General features: G+C 33.9%; 4 protein-coding genes and 1 pseudogene across 5 annotated transcripts; all 5 read left to right on the forward strand.

The window, feature by feature from the left end:
- Nucleotides 1-2,260, forward strand: LOC106316072. Of its 2 annotated transcripts, XM_013753935.1 has the most exons (7): nt 1-246; nt 456-529; nt 660-767; nt 976-1,090; nt 1,173-1,290; nt 1,372-1,437; nt 1,820-2,260. In XM_013753935.1, the coding sequence occupies exons 2-6, from the start codon at nt 520-522 to the stop codon at nt 1,432-1,434; spliced, it is 414 nt and encodes a 137-aa protein (XP_013609389.1). In that variant the 5' UTR covers nt 1-246; nt 456-519; the 3' UTR covers nt 1,435-1,437; nt 1,820-2,260. The 2 variants fall into 2 exon arrangements, with proteins under 2 accessions (XP_013609389.1, XP_013609388.1); XM_013753934.1 differs by lacking the exon at nt 1,820-2,260 and having other exon boundaries at nt 1,372-1,648.
- A 3,836-nt stretch (nt 2,261-6,096) lies between these two features.
- On the forward strand, nt 6,097-8,306 carry LOC106312880 (formin-like protein 13). Its single transcript, XM_013750562.1, has one exon. The coding sequence runs from the start codon at nt 6,145-6,147 to the stop codon at nt 7,864-7,866; it is 1,722 nt and encodes a 573-aa protein (XP_013606016.1). The 5' UTR covers nt 6,097-6,144; the 3' UTR covers nt 7,867-8,306.
- Nucleotides 8,307-8,952: 646 nt separating this feature from the next.
- On the forward strand, nt 8,953-10,074 carry LOC106315001 (annotated as a pseudogene).
- LOC106315002 lies at nt 10,071-16,184 on the forward strand. The gene is made up of 5 exons (XM_013752785.1): nt 10,071-10,084; nt 10,175-10,182; nt 10,253-10,437; nt 10,853-11,256; nt 15,461-16,184. The coding sequence occupies exons 1-5, from the start codon at nt 10,071-10,073 to the stop codon at nt 16,182-16,184; spliced, it is 1,335 nt and encodes a 444-aa protein (XP_013608239.1).
- Nucleotides 16,185-18,018: 1,834 nt separating this feature from the next.
- On the forward strand, nt 18,019-24,187 carry LOC106317084 (auxin efflux carrier component 2-like). The gene is made up of 11 exons (XM_013754943.1): nt 18,019-18,288; nt 18,789-19,091; nt 21,050-21,433; nt 21,530-21,542; nt 21,600-21,845; nt 22,023-22,263; nt 22,477-22,562; nt 22,681-22,838; nt 23,017-23,093; nt 23,363-23,478; nt 24,070-24,187. Exons 1-10 carry the CDS (start codon nt 18,019-18,021, stop codon nt 23,427-23,429), a joined length of 1,845 nt encoding a protein of 614 aa, XP_013610397.1. The 3' UTR covers nt 23,430-23,478; nt 24,070-24,187.
- Nucleotides 24,188-27,290: the final 3,103 nt, after the last annotated feature.

Here is a 27,290-nt window from a genome sequence, read left to right on the forward strand (position 1 = left end):
CCGTTCGCAAAGAATTAATCCAAGATAAAAACATCATTTTATGTTGTGTGTTTAAAAAGAAAAAGCTGATTGATTGGTTAAAGAGTATTTACTTTGAAAGTATTTTGCACGCCATTTAAAGCGCCGACAAAGTTGAACAAGACAGAAGAAGAAGCGGAAGAGACACGATTCTCCTCTGACTAATCGGTTTCAGATTGGTTTAGTTACAAGATTCATCTCGAAAAATTTCTCACGAGATTCTCCTTGGTGAGTTTTCTACTTATCTTTTTGATCTATTGTTTCATTTTTCATTCCCAGAGCAATTTTCCGGTATCTGATGAACTCTGTATCTAAGAGTTTGTTTGATTGAGACGGGTAATTGATTTCAAAGTTATAGCGCGAGTTTTTTGTTGCATACTTGGTCTTGAAAAATCTATATATCTTGGAACTGATATCTAGCTGCTTTTGAATTTCAGGCGGTATCTTTGTCAACGCCGGGAAAAATCGAAGATCTGATCTCAAGCAAGATAGCTATAAAGCATGGACGAAAGTATGTTTCTAATTCCGCAATTGCTTTAGTTTTTTTTTTTTTTTTTTTTTTTTTTTTTTTAATTTCTTTTCGATTTATTACGAGTTCACCCATAGATGTGCAAGTAAATATTGCATCTTCATCGTTGCAGATACTAAATCTGTATCAGGAAATGGTAGAGCCGAGCTGGTAAAATTCATTGCTGATAGCCATGCCAAGCTCATGAAACCAGCTGCTCGTTATTACTATACACTTAAAGGTTAGTACCACAACCACTTTACAAGTATTATTGCCGTCTTGGTGCCTGGTCTTGTCATGTTGTAGAGCAGTAGAGGTCCTGCTAGTTTATTATGTTCACCATTATTGTTATTACTATCTAAGATAATGTGAAATACGAAGCATTCGTGTAACAACCATCTCGGTTCTGACCATGAACTAAGAGATACTATATATCTCTGTTTCGATAGATGCTATGGGTTGTGGGAAAAGAAGATATACGGCTGTAAAAGTTGCAGAAGACATGGAAACAGGAGTATTTGACAAACCTCTTCCTTGCTTTGGTTGTGGAATCGGATGGTTCTCGTGAGTATATAACTCTCTTGTTTATTCCGTATATTATCGGTCTTAAGACCAATGCTGATTTCTTCTTTTTGATAATCGACAGCTTTCTACTAGGTTTTGTGTTCCCACCTTTGTGGTACTATGCTACCTTTCTTTACTTCGGGAACTACTACCGCAGAGATCCTAGAGAAAGAGCTGGTCTTGCTGCTTCCGCAATCACTGTAAGTACTCGTGTGTGTATGCGTATTAATTGTGGTTAGAGATAATCTATAGTCTGAAGATTCAATGTTATACTGATGCAGGCGATGGGATGTTCTCTTGTGTTACTTGTGGTTTTTGCTTTCCGTTGGTTTTACTATCTTTGAGATGTAAGTGCACATTCTTATAAGTTCCATGCTCATCAAAGGAATAGTAGCGGAACTTGATGTACATTCACATAAACCCATGAGTTTACCACAATCTTTGTTTCTTAAGTTGTGTATCATTTCTTGTTCACAGCTTATAGAGTTTGTATACAAAGAAGAGAAAAGAGAAAAGAAAAACGAACAAATGATATAAATTTCTGTTTCTGTGATTTTATTCTCAGTCCGGGCCGGATAAGAGATTTTAGAAACTTTAGATAATTTAGCAAGAATTTGATAGAATTAAAAAAAAAAAAACAATTTGGGAATCTATGTATATTTATACTATTAATTTTAACAATTTAATAAGTTCTACTTCAATGTTTTAATATCGGTTAACGTTTTCCAGTAGTAAGCTAGTGGACTAAACTCGAAGCTGTTCTCATACGCACATTCAAAACCTCAGAAGACGGCATGAATTGCTTTTATTAGAGTGTTTAACGGAGAGATGTTTCCAACGATAGGTACGGGGTTGAGATATCTTTGTACTTATCGACAAAGGTTGATTGATTCGATTATTCTCATCGCTAAAAGCTCCCAACAGGTTAATGCCACGACAAACGTGTGGATCTCTCTTCCATTTTATTAATAGTAAATAATTGAAACACGAATCATTCAGAGCTTTAGTTAAATTATACTAGTATACTATGTAATGTAATACGATTAGATGTGTAAATCGCACGTGTGGAGAGACAGGCTGTGTATCTGATCCTGGAAGATAGCTGTTTGAAGAAACTTAAACGATACTTCCGACTCACCTAGCGACTCCTTTTCACAGCCTGTCTCTTTCTCTTCTTCTTTTTTTTTTTTTTTCTTTTTAATTATGTATATTTCTTTCGTGTGGCTCGTTTCCAGACCAGAATACAGATATCTCTGTACCTAAACTCCAGATTCATGTCCATCTGTGTCCAATTATTTAATTACTCACACTTTGTTTTCTATTACAAGAAAAAATAATTATGTATTACCGTATATTTAGCAACAACCACAAAACAGAAACATAAAATTCCAACTGTTCGGTCTATGTTACCCTTTTTAAGCGGAAATTGTGTTTTGAAATCGGATTACTAGCAATAGTAGGTGGTTCCTTTAATTTCATGTGTTGACTGAATCCACAAACGAACAATGAAACTGCTATAGTTTGCAATGTCGGACCTATAATTCCGATGTTCATATGCTATATATTTTTTATTACAATATTCTAGTTTCGCCAATCATAAAAAAGAAAAAAAATTGTTATATAAAATAATGATATAAATACTTTTTACAACTAAACGTTGTGATTAGTCGAGCGATAACAAAATGAAGTGGATCGCAGCAACATACAAAGGAACATGATAAACTCTTCTTGAGACAATCATGTTGATAGTAGTTTATGTTACATGATTCATGATGGCTCAACCATCTTTAGGTCGCACGACAAACTTTTTGATATTCACTTTTTCTTTTACTAACTTTTTTACCCACGTTGATTAATTTATGAGATATTAGAGAAACCTTATATGATTCTCCCGAAACCGATTCTCTTATATTGTAATGTATTTTTTTCCTACGTAAATCGCTATATACTCCTTTTCTTTGGTAAATGGTTTTATATGAATTTAGTTGATGCTTACTTTTTTTCTTTGGTCTTTAGGTTTACTAGTGGGACACTGAATAAGAAAGATGAGAGCCAAATTTCAAAAAATCGAAATCATTTCTTTTTTTCACAGACCAAAAGCTGGTGGCGATGGCCATAATTCTAGGATGGTCAAAATTTAAAATTCCGTGCATGTGTTGTTTAACTTATAATCATTTTATGTTATACTTTTGTTTTGGGATAACGTCAAAATGTTACGTAAATAATTTACAAAAAAAAATTACGTATATGTTATTACATTTGATTTTGTTTTTGGAACACACATTTGATTACTCTCTGTTTTTTTTTTTTTCAAAACGTGATTGCTTTCTTAAAGCGTTTATATGTTCCAAAACAATATTATAAAATAAACCTGGAAATGGTGGTGGTCGAGTGTACAACACATTATCGATAAGGTGGAACGTTACACAACCCGAAATCAGGGTTTAGTTTATTAATTCGCTTATGTGTTATATTAGGCTGAAAATGTTGTTTATAACACACTTTTAATTTGAAGTATTCATAATATACTAAACTACAAAAGCATTAAAAGGGTTTATAAGAAATTAAAGATGAGTTTAAAGGGCTGGGATTGGATGCTGGTCCCCTTCTCTTTTTCTTCAACTTTTTATTTGGTTATATTTTTTCTTCAACTTTATTGCTACTTCCACTTATCGAATGTGGAAATATTGTAGCAAATAAATGAAGAAACTATGGTGTATATAAGATCTATAATGCGCTACCAATGGACATCTGCTTTCAATATCGCTTGATCTATCACTAGTATAAAGCTAAGAGTATAATAACCATTTATCTATGAAAATATATAAAAGAAAGTATATATAAATAATGTAGTTTAAAGTTGAAACTCGCTACTTTTTTTAGCGAATTCTTGAATTTTCAGATCAACAACTTTGCTTAGAGCTATATACAACGTATTTATTTGGATTTTTTGTTTGTAGTGAATAAAGTTGTTGTTTTGTATCCATAGTTTTTATTAAGTTGTGTGTACGATTGATTAATAACATATGCGATCACGCACCGACGATAAGGAAGAAAAATAATATGTAAAGCTGAAAGTCTAAAACAATTCCTACGAATAAACTTTCATCATTTTTCTTTGACTTCTTAAGAAGTAACTCATGTGGCAAAAGCTTAATCATAGTGTAAATAGGGGAAAACTTGTGTGTAAATTGTAAAATTTTGCTTCTTTTTACTAACAAATAACTGAAAAAAATATATGTTTAAACGGGAGACAGCTTGACAAAAGTTGCGGAGGTTTGGGTTGGGGTCTAGCGAGAAAAGGGTAAGTAAACACTTTACAATGATGATAACCACGCTCCAATTATTTCCATCAACAGAGCATCCTCTAAAGTTATTTTCCAAATTTATATGTACAAAGTTTATAACTATTCGTGGCCTATTCTAGTACAAGCAAATATCGTACTTTCAAAATTAAAAACACAGGATCTCTGTAGCAAATGCTCACTATTGTAAACATAAAATTCATTAGTAATACGTCGAAAGATGATAAAAAAAAAGTTGATAATATATTTTGCCTTGATGGTATATTACCGATTGAAGCGATAAAATTTTCAAGCTGAGTAGGATGACTAATATTTTCCTAGTACGATAGCGATGAAAATATGTTTTGCATATACATTAGTACTGTAGCTAGTGCATTTGCAATCATGGTTTATACAGTTTCACATCATTATTTACGTCCAAAAGAGGACCCAATAACTTTAGACAAACTTTTTTAACTCCTATTTAATACCTCTTTTCTTCCAGATTTGAATGTGAAGTTTGACATTATGTCTTTTTTATGTCTTCATGAACCGACCACTGTCGTATAAGATCTGTGCCGGGACATTTTTAGGAAAATAAAAATAAAATATTTGTCAATGGTTAAAAAATAACAAAAACACGACTTCGAACAAATCAGCTTTGTAATTTTGTAAATAGAAACCCGAGATTTGGATATTAATTTTATCACATTCGATACAAATCCAAGAGATCCGATTCCGATACATAAACTTCTTAGGACATCTTCGTCGCTACTCCGTAATTTATTCCAAAAATAGAATGAAAAATGAAATATGAACAAAAAATAAATAAAAATACTTGATTTTTATTTGTTTTGTTCATATTCTATTTTCCACTTTATTTTTAGAGTAAATTATGGAAGGTAGATAAAGATGTTTTTAGTCTCCTGAAAAATATCATTTAAGAATGCTAGGCCGTGTTAATCTGGAACTTTTTAGTAGCTAAGTAAATCTCGTGGCATATGGTAGAAATCGTGTGTTGAAATGCTATCCAGCTTAACAATATTTAATTTGTTATGTCAACATATGTTCGATCTTTTTACCCAAAAACATATGTTCGATTATGCATTGCTTGCATGATTGATGTACGTTTGGTAAGCAATAATGTTTTTTTTTCGACGACTCAACGTTGCTTGTAATCAAGGGTTATCCAAGACGGGCCTTAATGGCAACATCCTCAACAGTTTTTAAATGGAGATAATTTATCAATCATTAAAAATAAATCATTTGACTAACTATTATTAAACCATAATACAACTCCGGTTAACATACAAAAAATGTTTCTTTAGTTTTTAGGTATAATTAATTTATCTTAAATTTATCACAAGAGAATTCTAATTTTTATATAATAGTTTTAAAAGTTTTTCGGGGTTTTTTGTATAGTTGAAAAAGTGATTGATTATGAATTTAAGTGAAGTAATTCGAGGAAACTTCCAACTCAATGATTTAAACCGAGCCTAATAATTTTTTTAACAGGTTCTTTGGCGCGACATTGTTCAATACAATGACAACAATTCCTTTCCGTGTCCGTATGATTATAGTCTTTAATCAGAGTTGTATTTTCCCCTATAATTGAGTTTAATAACGTACTTAATTAATAGTACTATTACTATCGTTGTTAATCTCTCCGCCACATATTAAGACACTATATATACGCTGCTTACTCATTAATGTTCTGTAATAGAATCGACAAGCCTCTCTCTTCTCTCTCTCTCCCTCAATATTCTGACTATGGAGATGAACGGCGATCAACCGCCGCTGATCTGGCCGCAGTTCGAATCTACTGGATACACTCGCCGACGATCTCAAATTCCGACGATTATAGTTCCAGCGATGATCGGAGTGATTTCAGCAGCTATGTTTCTTCTGTTTACGACCTTTGTCGTCCCTCCGTTCCTCTCGGTCACAACCCAGATTCTTCAGCCAGCTACGGTGAAGAGAGGATGGGACTCGATCAACGTGGTTTTAGTAGTTTTCGCGATTCTCTGCGGCGTACTCGCCAGACGAAACGACGACGGATCTTCTCCGTCTTCACATGGCCAAGAAGAAGAAGTAGCAGCTGTCGCAAGCGGCGAAGTGATCGCCGGTGAAGAGACTACAATCTCTTCCTCGCCGGCGGTTTCGCACGAGTGGTTTGATGACGTGTATGACGCTGATAGGCTAAAGATCTACGAGAGCTTTAGTAGCCGGAGTTTCTCGCATAGTTTACCGGTTACCGGAACCGTACCGTTGAGGCGTAGCAGTACGTCGTATCCTGACCTGAGAAACGGAGTTCTCAGAAGAAGTGATGACCGACCGTTCCGGTTCTACGATGATTTCGAAATCGACAAGTACCGATCGCATTCAACGGTGGTGATTGACGAACAACCTCAGAGTCGCTTTAAAACTGAAATACAAGAATCTGAGCCTAAGGAGATTCATGTTGATAAGTTCGTGGTAAGACCGTCTTCTCCGCCGCAACAACCACCGGAACCACCACCTAATCCTCCACCTCCGGCTGAAGTTGTGCAGAAACCGAGAAGGACTCATCGTTCCGTCAGAAACAGAGATACGCACGAAAAGCCAAGACGCAGTGACACTACTTCTGATTCAAGATTTAAACGAACGTTACGGCCTCCGCCGTCACCACCTCCGCCTCCACCTCCTCCACCGCCTCCGCTTGTAACCGCCACGCCACCGAGGACTCTTCAGCGGAGAAAAAGCAATGCGGCGAAAGAGATTAAAATGGTGTTTGCTTCACTGTATAACCAAGGAAAGAGGAAGAAGAAGCTTCAGAAACATAAGAGAAAAGAAGGAACTGAATCTCCGGTGGTGGTGGAGGCGGAACCACCGCAATACCGATCGTCAATTCCGCCACCGTCTCCGCCTCCACCTCCACCACCTCCTCCGCCACGATCGTCACAGTCAGTGTTTTACGGATTGTTCAAGAAGGGAGTTAAGAGCAAAAAGATTCACTCCATCCCGGCGCCGCCGCCACCTCCGCCGCCGAGGATGACAAAGTTGGCTCCTCAGACACCACCGCGGAGAGTGAAATCCGGTAGACCTCCGCGTCCGACGAAACCGACAAGTTTCAACGAAGAGAGCTACCAAGGATCTCCGTTAATCCAAACCACGCCACCTCCACCTCCGCCGCCTCCTTTCCGCGTTCCGCCGCTAAAATTCGTGGTGAGTGGTGATTTCGCGAAGATACGGAGCAATCAGAGCTCAAGATGTAGCTCCCCTGAGCGAGAAGTGATTGATGTTGGCTGGGGTCTAGAACTCACACAATCTGAGGGCGGAGAGGAAAACAACGCCGCCGTAAATAGTGGTGGTGCCGCCGGGACGGGGTTCTGTCCAAGCCCGGACGTTAACACGAAAGCCGACAACTTCATCGCCAGGCTAAGAGACGAGTGGAGGCTTGATAAGATGAACTCTGTGTCTGTCAAGGGGAAAAGGAACATGAGCTCTGTGTAAGGACCATAATGAAACGACGTGGTTTTCTCTTCTTCAGAGTTTGCCTGCCCTGCAAGCAACGCACAAGTACACGATCATTCAACAAAACATCTTCAAGCAAAGTAAATGGTTAAAGAGATATGGCAATGGCAGAGACAATCATCACTCGGGTAATGTTAGTTTTACCGGTAAAGTATATAGCCTACAACCGGGTGGTATTTTTGAGTTTAACCGATGGTGGGCCTTTTGTAACGGTGTGTTTGATTTTAAATGTCGGTTTGGAGTTTCCGATAAAAAATTAGAGATAACTTGGTGGTGTAAGAAATGTTTGGTAGTTGTTATGATGTATGTATGTCCCAGTGATTTGGATATATAGTTGTGGGCTCTTAGTATTTTTGGGCCTGCCTCTTGTGACTTTTTCCCCGTTTACATTGAAAAGGCGTTTTTGAGTATTGCTTTAAGCTATTTTTCAAGAACCAACATTTTTTACTATTTATCAAGTTTTGAGTTGGGGAATTCTAGTTCGGACTCGGGGAAATGGATTTACCTTAAAATTATCATGGAACGACACAGTTGGACAAAAGAGCTTCCCTAAAAAGTTCTTGTAGAAATCCATAATAAAAGCCTAAAGTAGAACATTGAAGCCTTAATTTGGGCTCTACACAATGCAAACCTACTTAGAGATCTTGTCCATACAAAGTATTGTTTGAAAGGTCCATTAGAGCCCAATCAATAAAGTGTTGACTACGTGGATGCTGCAATATGAAAAAAAAGTTACCATGATAAAATATTAAAAGTTGATAATTATTCACTTATTCCAATAGGCAATGTGTTTGACACTAATTTTTTTAAAAAATCACTAAGATTTCTAATGAAAGAGAATATAAAAGAAATATTATCCTAGAGTGAAGTCCGAGGGAAGCATCTAACTGCATATATTTTTTTTTTATCTCAATATCATTGATACATCTATTTAAACTCGTGTCGGACGAAAACTCATTGAGTTTGAAACGCAAATTGTAGTAAACTATGGATGTTGAAGAATAGATTTTGTAAAGATATCAGCCAATATCCATGCTATTTGGAGAGAGAGGAACATTCGTAGACATGGTGAACAATCAAAGCCAGTGAGTTGTATAGTCAAGTTTGTGGACAAAACAATTCGACTCAAACTTTTGTTGGTAAAGGGGCAGGGGGCATAAGTATCTTGAAGAATGGCTTATCACTTGGTTTGGAACAAGACTAGAGTAAATACATGATGAAGAAGAAGTTTCATGTTTATTCTTTGTATTAAGTCTAAAAAACAGTGACACTTGATGTCATATGATCATAATAAAATAGATGAGGTGGGACGCAAGTACTTGACTAGAGGAATTTGTGAACCTCGTGGGCATAGTTTTAATCAAAGAGTTATCTCAGGTGCATTAAGACGGTTTAATCATTTTTGGTTTGATTAGTATGGTGATTAGTTAGAATACAGTGTCAAGAAAAAAATGCATATTGTTTCTTTTGTTATTTATTCATCAACGAGAAAAAAGTGGAAGTGTTGGATTTGCCACAGAGGGATTTGATAGTTGGAATAAGTCTGACAGATTGGCTGGCCATGTAGGTGTGATAAATAGCTTTCACAACATAGCCAAGAAGAAGTGTGAAGATTTGATGAGACAAGGCTAGTCAATCAAACATGCTTTTCAAAAGCAAACCGATGTTGTAAAAAAAGAGAGTATCATATCCGACTAAATGCTTCAGTCGATGCTGCTAGATACTTACTGAAACAAGGATTACCGTTTTGTTCTCATGATGAGACAGCCGATTCTAGCAGCAAAGGAAATTTTTTGGAGTTAGTGAAATATACTGCTGCACAAAATGAAGATGTAACCAAGGTTGTGCTGAAGAATGCTCTGGAAATAATCAAATGGTATCTCATTCTATTCAAAAATATATTGTTAATTGCTTTTCGGAAGAAGTAATTAATTCCATAGTTCAAGAGATGGACAATGATGTGTTTGCTTCATTGGTGGATGAATCAGCTGATTGTTCTATGAAAAAGCAAATGGCTATAGTTTTTAGCTTTGTCGATAAACATGGTATGGTCAAAAAATATTTGTTGGTCTTATCCATGTGAAGGATACATGTTCTTTATCTTTGAAATCTGGAATTGATTCATTGATTGATAAATATAGGCTGAGTCCAAAAACGATGAGAGAACAAGGCTATGATGGAACATGAAATCTGAGAGGTGAATTTAATGGTCTGAGAGCACTGCTTTCAAAAGAAAACAGTTCGGCATACTATGTACACTATTTTGCTCACCAACTACAATTGGTAGTTGTTTCTGTCGCGAAGAAACATTCTGAAGTTAGAAATTTCTTTGAAAAGATATTTTTGTTAGTGAATGTGGTTGCAGCTTCTTGTAAAAGGAAAGATAAGATGCGAGAAATTAAGCAGGATATAATTGAAAAGGGAATAAGAAATGGTGAAATCAAGACTGGAAAAGGACTGAATCATGAGTCTTCTCTTCCAAGACCAGGAAGTACACGTTGGGGTTCTCATTATAAAATGTTGTTGCGGTTAGTTGAGATGTTTTCTTCTGTGGATGAGATGCTTGTGTACGTCGAGGATGAAGGTGATGATCTTACCCAGCGAAGTCAAGCAAATGATCTTCTAAAATATTTCCATACTTTTGATTGTGTATTCTACCTACATTTGATGTTGCATATTTTTGGATTCAAAGAGAACTTGCCACTGGCCTTGTAACTAAAAGATCAAGACATCCTAAATGCTGTCTCATTAGTAGAAACCACTAAGTGACAACTACAATGTTCAGAGATGACGGCTGGGATTCTTTTGTGAATGATGTTTCAGATTTTTGTGAGAAACATGACACTGGTATTCTCAACATGGAAGACGATTTCATCGATCCAAGGAAGCCAAGCAAAAAAAAATCAACATTACCAACTTGCATCATTATCAAGTCAATTGTTTTTATACAGTAATGGATATGGAGCTTCAAGAGTATAATGGTCACTTTAACGAGGCAAACTCTGAGTTACTCGTTTGCACATCAACTTTAAGTCATACTGCTTCATTCTGTGAGTTTGATAAAGAAAAGTTATTGAGACTGGATAAATTCTATCCTGAGGATTTTAGTGTTGTGGAGTGCATATCACTTAAACAGCAACTTGACATTTATATTGATAGTGTACGAGGATATGAAAGGTTTGCTAATTTGAAACATCTTGGAGATCTATCGTGGTTAATGGTAGAAACCAAGAAACTTCTTTCTCAAACTTTGGTGTACAGGCTTTTGAAGTTATCTTTGATTTTGCATGTTGCTACTGCAACCGTTGAGAGATGTTTTTCAGGAATAAAGACCGTCAAGACAGTATTACGAAATCGCATCTGTGATCAGTTTCTAAGTGATTGTATCATTTGTTTTACTGAAAAAGAAATATTTGAAGATGTAACCAATGAAACTGTTATAAAAAAGTTTCAAACTATGAGTGAGCGTAGAGTACATTTACAGTTTTTTGGTCATTTAAACATTATGTTTTTATTTTTTTTTCTGACCCCAGTACAAAAAGTTTTTGGTTCCACCACTGCTTGATGTACAAATGTTTTGATTGAATAAATTTTACATTCATTCAAAAAAAAAAGATATCAGCCAATAGCTGAGAAATTGGATTTGATTACATAGAATCTTTGTCTCAATATCATTTTTAACTGAAACTCCCAGTTCTCTTCGACAATACCCTTTTTTCAATCGATACTGTCAGTTGAAATTTTGTCATTTAATCAGCTTTTCTTAAATCATTCACGATTGGATACAAAAGAGTAATCAGACCTACCAACCCTCTTGGATTATCTTCTTTGTTTAATCGACACTATCAGCTGAAGTTCTTGCCATCCAATATGCTTTTCTTAAAGCATTCACAATTAAATTCAAAAGAATAATCAAAACTCTCAATTTTTTTGGACGCTCCTCTTTGCTCAGTGGACATTATCAATGGAAGTTTTTGTCATCCAAACTGTTTTTTCTTAAAAAAATTCAAAGTTAAATTCAAAGAATAACAATTCAATCATGCTCTTTTCAAGCTTAGCCGGAACTCCAAATACGAAATTTCATAATATTCAGTTGGATATAGTTATTGTTGTTACTAAATTTGATATTTTTGAAGTTTGTCTCTCATATTTCAAATAGGAAGGCAAATGTTCTTGGTAAACCGTCCCTTCTATAGATGTCACTGTATTGTCTAGATAATTATGTTAAGAGAAAATTACCCAGATTAACTTATATTTTTTAGATAATTAGTAGTTTAATTATATGCTATCATTGCATCTTATTTTAGGTAGATAAAGACCAAATACTCATAATAGTTCAATTTACTATGTTACTGTCATTTTATATTTATTTCATTAATAAAATAAAAAACCTTTAAAAACAAAAGATAATAAATTTCTTTCGTGATATATCGATGAAAACAGAGAACACTGTAAAAATGATAACTATAACTTTCATCTGATTCTTTTTTCTGTAATTTTATCCAAGAGTGTTTACTCTGTCTTCTAAAGACGAGTTTGGTTTCATAATGGCATCTCCAGATTTTATTTTGAAACTATTTCTTTGTGTTTTTATTTTCTCTTTAACTGAGAAAAATACAGAATCACTCACAGTGTTTTGGATATTGACCACTTCATCTCCCAATTCATTGTTGTTATTTCCGGCATGGAATTCTTGTCCATGATCTACAACAAAACAATCAATATATCTATGTTGAAACCAGATTCAAATGGTAAAGAACTTATTCTGACCGCTTTGCTTTGGAAACAATTGTAATGGAAATCGTCTTGGATAGAATGTGAAATAAACAAGATTTGAGGAATAATTTTGTTGTTGTTTGACGATGTTTTTCGAATCATTAAAAATTGGTAGGTCCAATCTTTATTGTTTTTAAGAGAATCATTATATTGGATTGTTAATCGATGGATATCTATTGATCTAAACTGAAGTTTGGCAAATGTTATATAACAAAGGAAGTTGTAAAGAAAAGCTTGGAATTCGATTATTATAGGATTAAACTATGAACTTTAATTTTTATGTTTTAAGGTATATAATATTATAGGAATTAGATTTTATTTAGAATTTAAGGTTTCAAGAATTTGATCGAATGTATGATTGATGAATGTGACCGCATTGAAATATTCTATTCTTGAAGAAGATAGTTCAGAAGAAAACTTCTTCGAATTTGATTTTATTTTATGTATTAATTGTTTAGTATAGTATTTTTTTCTTTCAAATTTGCAGTTGGTTGCATATTTATTATCCTATTTGTAATGTTACATTTTATATAAATAAATAATTGTTAAAAAGACAAAGAACACTTCATTCAAAATCAAAAGCTAGGGTTCCATCGAAAAGCTGAAAAGCTGTATGATTTGATTTCGCCGGGGATTAAATCCTTTTCCCCAGTGTCATGTTCTTGTTTCCATGTTTATTCCTTTGAGCATAACAGTGTCATTATCACACATTCATAAATACATATGGTACAATATGCTCTTTTCATTTATTGGAAACCATTAAACATCGAATCAGCTTTTCTATATAATTTTGGTTCAGAAGAAAGTACTGATTACTGAATTCGTAATAAGCCAAGTTAGGAGTAGAAGATGAACATAATGCAAGAGGAAATTAATTTATGTTAAAGGGATATCCATAATGAACACCAAATAGCCATTTGTTTTTGAGAAATACAATAGGATAGCACTAAAAAAGTTTATGTCACAAATATAGACCGTAAGAATCAAAATGACCAAAATGTTTCATTAAAGAGGTAAATATACACTTATACCCCTAGAGTTAACTAATTCAAACCTTAGGGTTTAGAGTTGAGGAGTGTGGATTTGGGATTGAGATTTAAATTTTATAAAATAAAAAATAAATATTAAAAATTTTAAAATAAAAATTTTAAAAATAGTTTCAAAAAGTATTTTCGAATTACAAAAAGAAAATTTGAAAAAAAATAAAAAAAATTCGAAACAAATTATAAACAATTTTTTTAGAAAAAAGTTCGCATTTGAAAACATATAATCTAAAACTATAAAAACAATTATTTTTTTAAATTTTTTTATTTTTATTGTTTTTATTTTTTTATATATCTAGGGTATTAAGGTCTTTTTACCTATTAAATGAAGCATTTTGGTCATTTTTTTCCTTTTGGTCTATTTTTATGATCAAAACTTGAAAATGATCTATTTAGGAGAATTACCCTTTGTTTTTTTTTTCAAATATCCAGTGACCGCAATAACCATTTGTTTTTTTCTCAAATATCCTTGATCTCCAACAATTTTTATTTGCACCATGAGCGAAAAAGAAGCAGAATTTATGTTAAGGGGAGAACGAAATGTAGAACAAGACGATCGCTTGATGGGTGGTTTTTGTAAAAGTTTTGTTTTAGTTAATTAAATTGGTTTAAATGACTTTTATTCAAATTATTTGTCAGTTTTGAAGGTTTTGGTTTAAATCAATTTAAACACTGGTATACAAGATAATTTCAAAATTAAATAGTTTAATCCGGTTTGCAATAACCATGCTGGTTAAGTGGAATTTAAAAAATTTGGGGCCAAAGAATAAACAAATATGTTAATCATAATTAAATTTGTGACAAATCTATCAAATCCTAACTAAATCTGTTAAAATTAAGTAAATTTATAGTTAAAGAATAATAAATCAGTCAAAACTTAATTAAATCTGTTAAAAATAAGTAAATATGTGGCCTAAACAATAACAAATCTATCAAATCCTATATAAATCTGTTTGAATTAAGTAATTTTTTGGCTAAAAATTAAATCTGCTGATTCCTAATTAAATCTATAATTTTTTTTTATAAATCTATGGTCAAACGTGAAAAATTTGTTATAAAAGATCTGTAAATTTTTTTTTTAAGTCTATAAATTTAGAAATAAGTTTATCGTCAAAGAAAATAAGTGCCTACATAACACGTGAACAAAATAAGCATGTCATTAGAAAAATCATAATATTAAAAAAAAATTAATAATAGCATTTTCGTGATTATTGTCTTTGTTAACAAATCAAATATGGGTAAATTAGGTATAAAAACAAACAGGTAATTAAAATAAAATTATAGTTAAACTACTAATTACTGTCTATTTTAAAGGAACTTGCATATCAGTGTTAATGAAATTGTGTGATCTAATCGGATATATTTGGATTATTTTTCTTGGTATAAATTTTTACTCCCTCGATTTCTAAATAATGCATGTTCTAGCACTTTTTACTTATTTCTAAAAGATTAATGTTTTAGATTTTGTATGTATTTTTAATAATGAATTGTATACTTCAAGAAATGTTAATTGACAATTTTGAATTTATTGAATTGCTATTGGTTTAAATTTATGGGAAATTGTTATACTTTTAAAAATTCATGCATTGAAAGTTAAATTGTGAAAAATCTAAAACATACATTATTTAGAAACAGATGGAGTATTTATTAAAACATCAAAAGAGCATATTGCATGTAGCACTTGTATTTGTTATTTAATATGATCATTTTACAACTTTTAACAACTTGACATATCCATCATATGTGTGGACAAGCATCTCCGCCTCACGGAAACTACTATTCCTGGGGATCAGACAGAAGATTCATTCTGGCTATGAAGTTAGGGTGTGGGAGGATCCATGGATCCCAACAAGACCTGCTAGACCAGCTATACCTGTAGCGCCTGTGATGAACCCGAACATGAGAGTTAGTGATCTCATTAACCAGGACTCGAAGGAATGGGAGGAAGGGACGTTAGAGAACTATGTCCATCCTGGTGATATACCACTTATTCGCAGTATGGCCATAAGCTCTACTCATCGTCAGGATTCTTTCTGCTGGGAATACACGAGGAATGGACAATACACAGTTAAGTCTGGATATTGGGTTGCTCAAAATCTGCTGAAGCTAGATGAGGAAACGCTGATACTGGAACCAAGTATCACTATACTTCAAGCCTTTGCTTGGAAGTTGAAAGCGCCTAGGAAGATATGTCATTTAATATGGCAAGTGATAACGGGTCAGGTGGCAGTAACGAGAAATTTAGTAAGAAGAAATATGCGGTGTGATAACTACTGCCCGAGGTGTGGGGAGGCAGAAGAATCTGTAACTCATGCTATATTTGAATGCCCTCCTGCTCTGCAAGCATGGTCTTTATCGACAACTCCTACAAGCCCAGGCATATTTCCAGCGTCAAGTGTCTATACAAACATGGACTATCTATTCTGGAGAAAAAAGAATATCATAGCTTCCAAGACAGGGATCCTTATCCCTGGATAATATGGTATATATGGAAGGCTCGCAATGATAAGTTCTTCAGGGGAATAGACAGAGATCCTTTGGAGCTAGTCCGATATGCAGAAAGCGAATGCCAAGCCTGGTTTAGTGCAAACGAGTTGATACCACCGGTAGTGCAAGACAACAACAATGAGGAAAACCAAGTCTTAAGCTTGGGTAATATTTGCCTCCTGGATGGATCATGGACAGCTTCCGATAGCTTCAGTGGATGCGGATGGGCTTGGATGGATAGCGGGGAGAACATACAACTTATGGGTACTCGGAACTTCACTCGATGTGAATCAACATTGCATTCTGAGATAGAAGCATTGCGCTGGGCGATGGAGAATATGCTTCAACACTCGCCATGTCAGAGCTTTGGAACAGACTGTAAGGAGCTGATTGCTATGATAAATGAACCCCAAAAATGGCCAAGATTTACGACAGAATTGGAGAAGATAGAGACGTTGCAGATCTGCTTTCCGGACTTCAAAATCATACATGTTCCACGAGTGCGCAATCAGTTTTCGGACTTTTTAGCTAAGACTGCTAGGACATTTCGGAGAGAGTTACTTTTTATTGGTTGTTCTATTCCGGTCTGGTTACCCAGACCACCTCAAGCTTGAGTAATAGAATGGCTGTTCGACGTTAAAAAAAAAGAAAAACAACTTGACATATAGATAAATAAAAAACGGAAAACACGTATGTTTTGCTTAATCATATTCAAATGTCAAATGATTTGTTGTGGCTATATATAACACTTTGTCTGATCGCGAATCCCATTATTATACTATAAAACTATACTAGAGCTTGACCCGCACGCCCGTGCGGATACTTATTTTCATTTTATATACATGAATATTATTTAAATATTTATTATTTAATATTTTAAATATTTATCATATTTTAAAATGTTTATAAACACAATAATTAAATAGTTTACATGCTGCAAAAAAAATATTGATTTGTGCGATTTACTAAATCTTTATCAAATATTGACTCATTGATATATTTGAGTAATATTTTTTAACACGAAATCGTTTCACAAATGTAATAATATTTTATATATTTTGATTAGATATAGGCCATGTGGCAAAAATTTTGTACATTAGAAAATAATATTTAATTATAAACATTAATATAAATAGATTATTTTGTTGAAAATAATTAATAGTAACTGAAATGGTTAAATATATTTTAGAAATATTTGAAATATATATATTTTAGGCAAGATTTAGATAGACTAAAAATAAATATTCGATTATAAATAATCCATATTATTGTACAAGTAATTCAAAATATTTAATTCTTAACATGTATAGATTTTATTTTTGAAAGTAATTAATGGTAACCTTAATGGTTAAACATACATCTTGGAATATTCAAAATATATATATTTTAGACCTTACAAGCTAAATGTGTGAAAATTATATGATATTAGGAAAATATTACATAATATTATTAAAAATCATTTATAAATTCGATTTTTTCTAAAATCTAGCTGAATCATTTTAGGAAATATATTAAACACAAAATTTTAGGTGAAATTTATTTAGGAAATGATTTAGTAAAATATGAAAAAACAAAATATCCATAAATATAGCTTCATTTAATACATCAATGGCATGACATTGTAAATATAGTGAAAAATTAAGGGGTAATCTAATTTTGTACTCTCATTTTAATAGATTAGATAATTAACAGAAACAACATTAATTAATATCGTCTCGAGGAACTTCACTTCCTCATAATAAAATACCTTATACCACTCCCACAAACTTCTCTTTCTATCACCATCTTTAATCTCTTTTCTCTTCTCACCGGAAAATAAATCAAAATGATCACCGGCAAAGATATGTACGACGTACTAGCGGCGATGGTACCGCTATACGTAGCTATGATACTAGCCTACGGTTCGGTACGGTGGTGGGGAATATTTACACCGGACCAATGTTCCGGTATTAACCGGTTCGTTGCGGTTTTCGCGGTTCCTCTTCTCTCTTTCCATTTCATATCCTCCAATGATCCTTATGCTATGGATTACCAATTCCTCGCCGCCGATTCTCTTCAGAAAGTCGTCATCCTCGCTGCACTCTTTCTTTGGCAGGCCCGTCTCTTATAAGTGACCTCACCATATATATTATTATGTTTTTATTTTTAGTCTATAGTCTTTATAAATTCACCACCAGGATAGATGGTATATACTATGAAAATATCTAGCCTTTCGACCCGAATGATTAACTGATAAAACCTTCTATCCAAGAGCATCTCTATCCCTAGTGTGAGGAAGGAGTTCTCAACAAAACATTAAATAAGAAGTATAGTATATATATATATATATATATATATATATATTCAATTTTGAGATACCTTTGCAATGTTTTATTGTATGAATATCTCAAGATTTTGAAAACAAAATGAATATGTGTATATATATATATATACTATTTTCATCTATTGTTTTGTTATAAACTCATCAAAGACATGAAGCTTGGTAATATCTACACAAACTCATTTGGTTGATATGTTTTTCTTTTGGTACCTAAGAATATATGTTGGTGTGAATTTTTTTTTAATTATGTTGATGTTGATGTGTATTATTCTCAGGCGCTTAGTCGCAGAGGAAGTCTAGATTGGACGATAACGCTATTTTCGCTATCGACACTACCGAACACGTTGGTAATGGGAATCCCATTGCTCCGGGCGATGTATGGAGACTTTTCAAGCAATTTAATGGTGCAAATAGTTGTGCTTCAAAGTATCATATGGTATACATTAATGCTCTTCTTGTTCGAGTTTCGTGGCGCAAAGCTTCTTATCTCGGAGAAGTTCCCAGAAACCGCCGGTTCCATCACTTCTTTCCGAGTTGATTCTGATGTTATCTCTCTCACTAGCCGTGAACCCCTCGAGGTAAGGTTATTTAAAATAGTGGTCCTTTAAATGTTGGTTCAGGTTAACCCCCCGATTAACTCAAGTAAACTAGAAATCGACTAATTACAACGTGGTAATAATATATACTACTTAACCTATGTTGTTTTTGGTGTCTTTTTAGGTATATATGTCATATTATTATATCGAGAAAATTGACAAAATAATCCTCAACATTCAAAAATAAGCCAAAAAAATCTCCAATTCACAAACACGTCATTTTAACCTTCAACTTCTAGTCAAACACGAATAAATCTTATACTTTCGTTGACCAAACCATTTCAGTTTCGTCAAAAGTCAATTGTTTAGTGCCGTTAGTTTATATTTAACGGTTGACTTTTAATAAAGCCAAAATGGCTTGGTCAACACAAATATGAGATTTTTTTGTTCCAATTTTAAAGTTGAAGATTAAAATTGCTTATTTAAAAATATCTTAATTAATAATTGTTGTTTTTCTTTCTTTTTTTTGACATGAAAAATTGTAGTTTTTCATATTGATTAGAATGACTAACCTAATCAAATATGTTCAAATAAGCTTAGATATAATATTTTTAAAAAGAATTAAAACTAAAAAAAATTAACAAAAAATCTTAATTAAAAATACAATTATAATGTAAATTCAGATATAACAAAAAATAATTAAGTGCTTATGTTAAAAAAAATTAAGAATTAAAACATAAAAGTTGAAGGTAAAACCCTAAACACGTTGTTGTTAGAAGTATGATCACATATACGCCGGCGGCTGATGTATAGAAACAGTTGCTGGAGTCAGCCGAAGATACCTTTCACGCATTCGCCTTCAGCCTTTTTCACTTGCCTCATCTTCTAATTATAATTGTATTTTTAATTAAGTTTTTTTTTAAAACAATTTTTAGTTTTTAATTCATTTTTAAAAATATTATATCTAAGCTTATTTGAACATATTTTATTAAGCTAGTGATTAGAATCGATATGAAAAACAAAAAATTTTGTTGTAAAAAAAATAACAATTTTTAATTAAGATATTTTTAAGTAAGTAATTTTAATCTTCAACTTTTAAATTGGAAAAAAAAATCTCATATTTGTGTTGACCAAGCCATTTTGGCCTCATTAAAAACAAACCGTTAAATATAACTAACGTCACTAAACAGTTGACTATTGACGAGAATGAAATGACTTGGTTAATGAAAGTACGAGATTTATTCGTGTTTAACTAGAAGTTGAAGGTTAAAATGGTGTGTTTTTTAATTAGAGTTTTTTTGGCCCGTTTTCTAAAGTTGATGGTTATTCTGTCAATTTTGCCTTATTATATCTAGTACCTTTTTGTCACATACGTTGTAGAGGGTTTGGTTGAGTCCTGACCAGTGCCGTGCGAAGGACTGTGAGGGGCCGAGGCAAATAATATAGTTTTATCTAGGTTTAAATTTTTTTTAAAAAAAATTATTAATAAAATAAAATTATACAAGTTTTTATATTTGTACCAAAAATTTATAATTTTATAATTATAGAATATAATATATATATTGAAAATAAAAATAAGATATTTATAATATAGTAAATATTTATATTTATTTAGAAACATGAAAAATAAAACTATATATCTATTTATAAATTTATATCTTTAATTCACAATATAAACAGATAATATAACTGTTTCAAATTCAAGAGTCCCAATTCAATGTACAAACTACCATGTGATATAACAATTAACTAAATTATAAAATTAAATGTAATTAATATAACTAATTAAACCAAGTACTAGGGAAAAAAGGGGTCCTAATTAAATTTAACAGTTTTGGAGAGGGCCTGTTGTTCAAAAAAAAAAGGAGAGGGCCTAAGGCAATTGCATCATTTTGTATGCCTTAGGCACGGCTCTGAGTCCTGTTACTTTGGTTATATCCAGTTAATTTCACATTGACTCAAATTAATCCCTGAAAACATGTATTTTTAATATAAATCAGACCGATGAGGAGATAGATGACGACGGAAAGCTCCATGTAGTGGTCAGGAGTTCAAACGCCGCCTCATCGATGATCTCATTCAATAAGTCTCACGGCGGAGGAATGAACTCATCCATGATCAAGCCGCAAGCCTCAAATCTAACTGACGCCGAGATTTACTCAGTTAGCTTTAACCAGACAGATTTTTACGCTATGTTTAATGCAAGCAAAGCTCCTAGCCCTCGTCACGGCTACAGCAAGAGTTACGGTGGCGCAGGATCAGGTCGCGGCGGAGATGTTTACTCGCTTCAGTCGTCTATAGGAGTGGCACCGAGAGCTTCGAGCTTTAATGAGGAAGTTTTTAAGACGAAGAAAGGAGGGAGAAGTATGAGTGGTATGTCTTTTGTTTTTGCTATTTGTTTTTATAAAAAATTAGTATCATCTTATAAACCTAAAATGTATCGTATTTTTTAAATATTCAGCAGCAAATTTACAGAAAAGAATAAAAGTTCATGTTTTCTGTGATAATCATGTTATACTGAAATTTTAAAATATAATTTGTACATATCAGTTCCCTACCCACCACCGAATCCGATGTTCACGGGGTCAACGAGCGGAGCAAGTGGAGTAAAGAAAAATGAAATTGGTGGTGGAGGAGAACAGAAGAACAAGGAGATGAACATATTTGTTTGTAGTTCGAGTGCTCCTCCTATTTCGGAAGCCATCGCTAGGAACACTATTACCAGAGGTGCCTCCATCGATTCATCCATCGACCTCAGAGCTTCTCTTCATTCTAACGACAACCTCGCTTCCGAAGGTTAATTAATATTCCATGCAACCACTAATTATTAATTTATCATATTACTATCTTTTTGTCTTCTATTATAAGTACATGTTATCCAATAATGAAAAATAGTCAATATACTAAAACCTTCGAATAATGATCATAAACAAAGAATAATAATATTAATTCCTAAAATTCTGATGATGACAGCGATGCAGAGTCTGATACAGAACAAGACACCCGGAAGAAAAAGGCATGTGGAGGTGGACCAAGAGGGTAAGAAAGGCAATGACGTAGAAGACGGTGGTGTCGGCGGTCCGAGGAAACAGCAAATGCTGCCGGCCAGCGTGATGACAAGACTAATACTGATAATGGTTTGGAGAAAGCTTATTCGAAACCCTAACACTTATTCTAGTCTCTTTGGCCTTGCTTGGTCCCTTGTCTCCTTCAAGTAAGTCACTATTTTATTCTTGTTTTCTTACTAATTTTACTATACACATACATCAAAATTGTATGAAATAATAACATCTTTAACATACATACATATACCAAAAAGAATACAAAAGAGGGTAAAATAGATACATAATTTAGCCATTTTGCATATATTTATATGATTTTGTTTGCTTCTTGTTGATTTGTGTATCTATTATGATTTCATGGAAAGGTGGAATATAAAGATGCCAACAATAATGAGTGGATCGATTTCGATATTATCTGATGCAGGTCTTGGCATGGCTATGTTCAGTCTTGGTATTGTTTGTTCCTCTTCCTACGTTGCATACTTGCTTGGCTTAACGCTACATAAATAATTACTTCTTGTGTTGTTGAGTTTTATTAACTATCGTGTTTATTGATTGTTAATAAATAGGTTTATTTACGGCATTGCAACCAAAGATAATTGCTTGCGGAAAATCAGTAGCAGTCTTCGCGATGGCCGTGAGGTTCTTGTCCGGACCAGCCGTAATCGCAGCCACCTCGACTGCAATTGGTCTTCGAGGCAATCTCCTCCATATCGCCATCGTTCAGGTTAATCTTGTATTTTATGTATAATTCAGTTTAACTTACAATTGATGATTTAGTGATATTTCTTAAACAGTTTGAAAAAAAAAACGCTTCCAGTAAGCCCTTTCTCAAAAAAAAAACCGTTTCTTAGATAATTTCATATATATATACAATTATTGATAAGAAAATTAATATTTTGTAGGCTGCTCTTCCTCAAGGAATCGTCCCTTTTGTTTTCGCTAAGGAATATAACGTCCATCCTGATATCCTAAGCACTGCGTGAGTTATCTTTCGACATTAAATATATGCATATATCACATTTGATGATTAATACAGTTTCTGTAGAAAATAATTCGATCAGTCAGTTTTTATTTTACGGTTTCCTTTCTTCGTCTGAAATATCTCATATCCAAAAAATCTTAAACATCATTTCAAAACTCTAAAGCTTTTCTGTAGTCATATTATAAGATATCCTATTTCCTTAAAAATTAAATATCGAAGCAAAATTTCAGTATTCCAAATTATAAGATATGTAAATTGTTTTGCAGGGTTATATTCGGAATGCTGGTTGCTCTGCCTGTAACAGTACTCTACTACGTTCTTTTGGGCATTTAAGTAATACTGAAACGCAATGGCAAATAAAAGACGGTCGATATCACCGAAGGTAACTAAAACTATACTAAGGAAAAATATTAATCCCTCCAGGTGGCTCTTAGGTAAATGGACCATTCAGTGTCTCATTAAATTAATTTATAGCATATGAACATGATAGTAGAGATTTTAAAGTTTTGCATAATTTATAGCACAAAATAAAAAAGCATATTGTTGTGAATAGAGAAAGAGAAAATAAGTTAATCTTATTATTAGTCCGTAGAGATCGATACTTTGTATAGAATACAAGTTAGGGTTTAGGAACCTTCTAGAACATGGACTTTTTTCGGGCCTATGATGGACATCCACATTAATATTCATAACACTCCCCATTCGATGTCCATTATACAAAATAAGTCCTAAAGCGCGTATGATGCTGCCTCGTTAAAAATCTTACCAGGAAAATCCGTTGGAAAAAACCATGGTTAAGGGAAAAAGAGTGCAGCGCGCATCTACTCTCCCTGATGAGAACATAACTTGAGATATCTGATAGGAGACAATCCAGTGTGATGAATTAACTTTTTTGACTTGGGCTTGGACCGGTTCACTTCTCTTGATAGATCTGACACTCCTCACTGAAACTTGAATATCTTGATGACCGTAGGACGAAATGACTTCAAACCACTTGGAAATCGAAACTAGCATCCATGTCTAACATGAGGTACCGGCCTGGCTCTGGTAAGATGGTAGTATCGAGCAATATTTGGGATATCAGTCGAAATAAGGTATTCTGAGACAACTTGTACATGTTCCACAAAACAGCCATATCTCGAGTTCTATCATCGGGAATGACTTGATTCAAATTGGAGATTAAAGTAGACTCAAAGATCTTTCTTTGGACACCAATTTTATATTTTAATTCCATCAAGAAGGTTTCCTTTTATTGGTAAACTTTCGACCTTCGATTCTTTCTCGCAAATGGAATGTGGTCATGTCTTGATTCTTTTTCAAGCATGATTAATCTTGATCATTTTGTTATACTTCTATAAATCTCGAAAAGTAATTTGGAAGATTGATAACATTCTTCTTTAGGTGTCTATCATTTGCATGTTATTTGTTGCCTCGTTAAAACCTTAACATAGAAAACCCAATGGGACAAACCAATGATAAGAAAAAGAGTACAACCACACACATCATCATATTCCTCCTTCTGGAAGCGATATTTTCTCATCATATATATCTTCCTTTTAAGAATTGATATAAGCATATCCTTAGTAATAAACTCGTTTGATTGTCAGATAATCTCTTAGACCATTGGACTTCTTATCCATAGCATTATTTTCAGACAAAAGATCATATCTTGGTCTATTTGGACTCCTTGTCCAAGTTTCCTTTTATAGACAATCTTCTAAACCTTCAAATTATGCATACTTATACATATGAGTTATTATTTTGCTTCTTGTGAAAGTTACAAATATGACTATCCCTCTTGTTATACGAAATCACATCTTTCAATCATGAAAGAGATCAGTAAATTTCCAATATCATGGTACTTCATGACCAATACTTTTTCTTTCTTTTATATGCCCAATATACCCACGTTGTAATGTTCTTGAGAACTAGCACTTACAGCTTCTAGCAGTCCAAATCCTTATGGGGTTTACTGATTCTTACAGTTTATATTCTTTTGGATCTTTCACATAAATTTCATTGTTCCATTGGCTCTCAGTTCTTTTTCTTTGTTGCCAGACTAAAGAAACTTGAAAGTTGATGATTCCACCACATGATGTGTTTCTTATAGCAATTTCAGGTCTTTGTGAGAAGTCTTGTGCAACTACTCTTTTGCTTCTCGTAACTTTTCATCATCTCATTCATTCTTTCACATAATAACCTATTTATGTGCCACTAGTTTTACACATTAGGTGTATGGACTACTTGTCCAAATACTCTCTCTTTCCAAGAGATTTAATTCCGCATCTATTGCTTATTTCCATCTTGGCCAATCATTTCTTTGTGTACACTTTTCAATAGATGGTTCATGATCCTCATTCTCATCAACTGCTACATTGCATGCATATATATTTACGACGTCGATTTGATATCGGTTTCATATTACTCTACACATGACATAGCTATTTGAGATTTCTTTATTCTCAGGTACCTGAACTTCTTTCTTGTCATGTTTTCTTTCTCTTTTCGAGATCCTTAATATTTCAATCCTCAATTCTGCCATTTTCATTCATGCTCCTTCTATTTTTCGAGGATTATTGTATTTAGAACCGATAGGTCTATCACGTTTCAGGCGCTCTTTAGAATCTTTAGCAGTTTGATATTGTCCTTCTGAGACATCTATTTTAACTGGAGCATTTACAGCTGGTACTTGTGACTTCATCACTTTCTTAGGGTCAGTATATTGAGATGAAGACCAAGGAGGCTGAGACAGTAACTTTAGAGTTTTACTGTGGTAACTTTATTTTAACCACAGTAACTACTTGGGGAAGTTATCTGATGGGATGAGAAGGTAACTTAGTGAAGAGAAGAGAGGAAACTCGACCAAAGAGGATAAGGGAGGATAAGGAAGGATAAGGGAGCACTTTGACAGCCTGTATGATGCTGGAAAGGAGAGGATGCTTTTACACTAGTGCAAGCATGTGAGAAAGCACAGCCAAGTGATTCAAAAGGAGTTCCAGCCTGTCCTTTGACTACACATGCTTATCCATTTCGAAAATCCTTGTTGCTCTCTCTATTAATACTTGTAAACCTCATCAGATATTAATTAATGGAGTTTTGAGTCTCTCTCTTTATTCTCTCACTAAAATCTCTTAATCTCTTTAATCTTTTCATCTGATTATCCCTGATTGGTTGAATCATGCTCTAATACACAAAAGTGTATATGGTATCAGAGCCAGGTTGCGCAAAGTGGGAGAGTGTGATTCCTTTTTCTTAAAAAATATTGAGTGTTCTTGAGTGTTCTTGAGTGTTCTTGGTGTTCTTAACTTCTGGGTTTCATTATCTTGGTGGCGTGAGAGTTTCTGGTGAATCCAAATCATCTCAACATGGAAATGGAGCACAGACCTGAGTTAACTGTGAAGACTGAAGAGGAGAGGCATGGCGAGTGGTCAAGGTGGGCCAAAAGAGCTTTGGAAAGCCGTGGGTTATGGAGCAGTCATGGAAAGGAGAAGCCTTTACAAGAAATGACTGCAAATGAAGGTCAGGCGTGGAGCCTGAGGTCTGAAGAAAGAGCTGTTCAAGGAAACCACACAAGATGTGAGATTGAAGCAGTTTGTGGGAGTAGATCTGGTCTGAAGAAGGTCTGTGAGGTCAAGGGAACTCGCAGCAGTCTTAAAAGAGGAGCAGAAGAACTTCATCAGCTTGTGGGAAAGCTGAAATACCTGTGGAAGGAGTTAAGTGTCTTGAGAACAAGGGCATCAGACCCGGAGATGATACAAACGAGGATGGAGCAAGATGTAGTCTTGAGTCTTCTAGTCAGCTTAAACTCACCTTATGGCCAGCTGATTATGCAAGTGATCAAAGGTGAAGAGCAAGCAGATGTGGATGGGTTGTGTGACTTGATTCAAACAGCTTATGATGTTCATGAGAAGAACAAGAAGCGGATCAAGAGGAGGAATGGTACAAAGTGTAAGAGAGCAAGCCTGAGGAGATTGTCCAAGATATGGATCCGAGGAAGAAAGACTAGGATGAAAAGGAGACAACTTGAGGTGGAACTGGAAGTGATCAAGGAGATTCAGCAACTGATGGTGATGGGAGAATGCTCCTACTCAGCATACATGGGAGAAACAGTAGGAGACAGTGCAGATATGAGAGGAATGGATACCAAGAGGGCAGATGAGTGTGTGACAAAGAAGGAATGGGATGAGTTGATTA

Source organism: Brassica oleracea, chromosome C9, assembly GCF_000695525.1.
Source record: "Brassica oleracea var. oleracea cultivar TO1000 chromosome C9, BOL, whole genome shotgun sequence".
NCBI lineage: Eukaryota > Viridiplantae > Streptophyta > Magnoliopsida > Brassicales > Brassicaceae > Brassica > Brassica oleracea.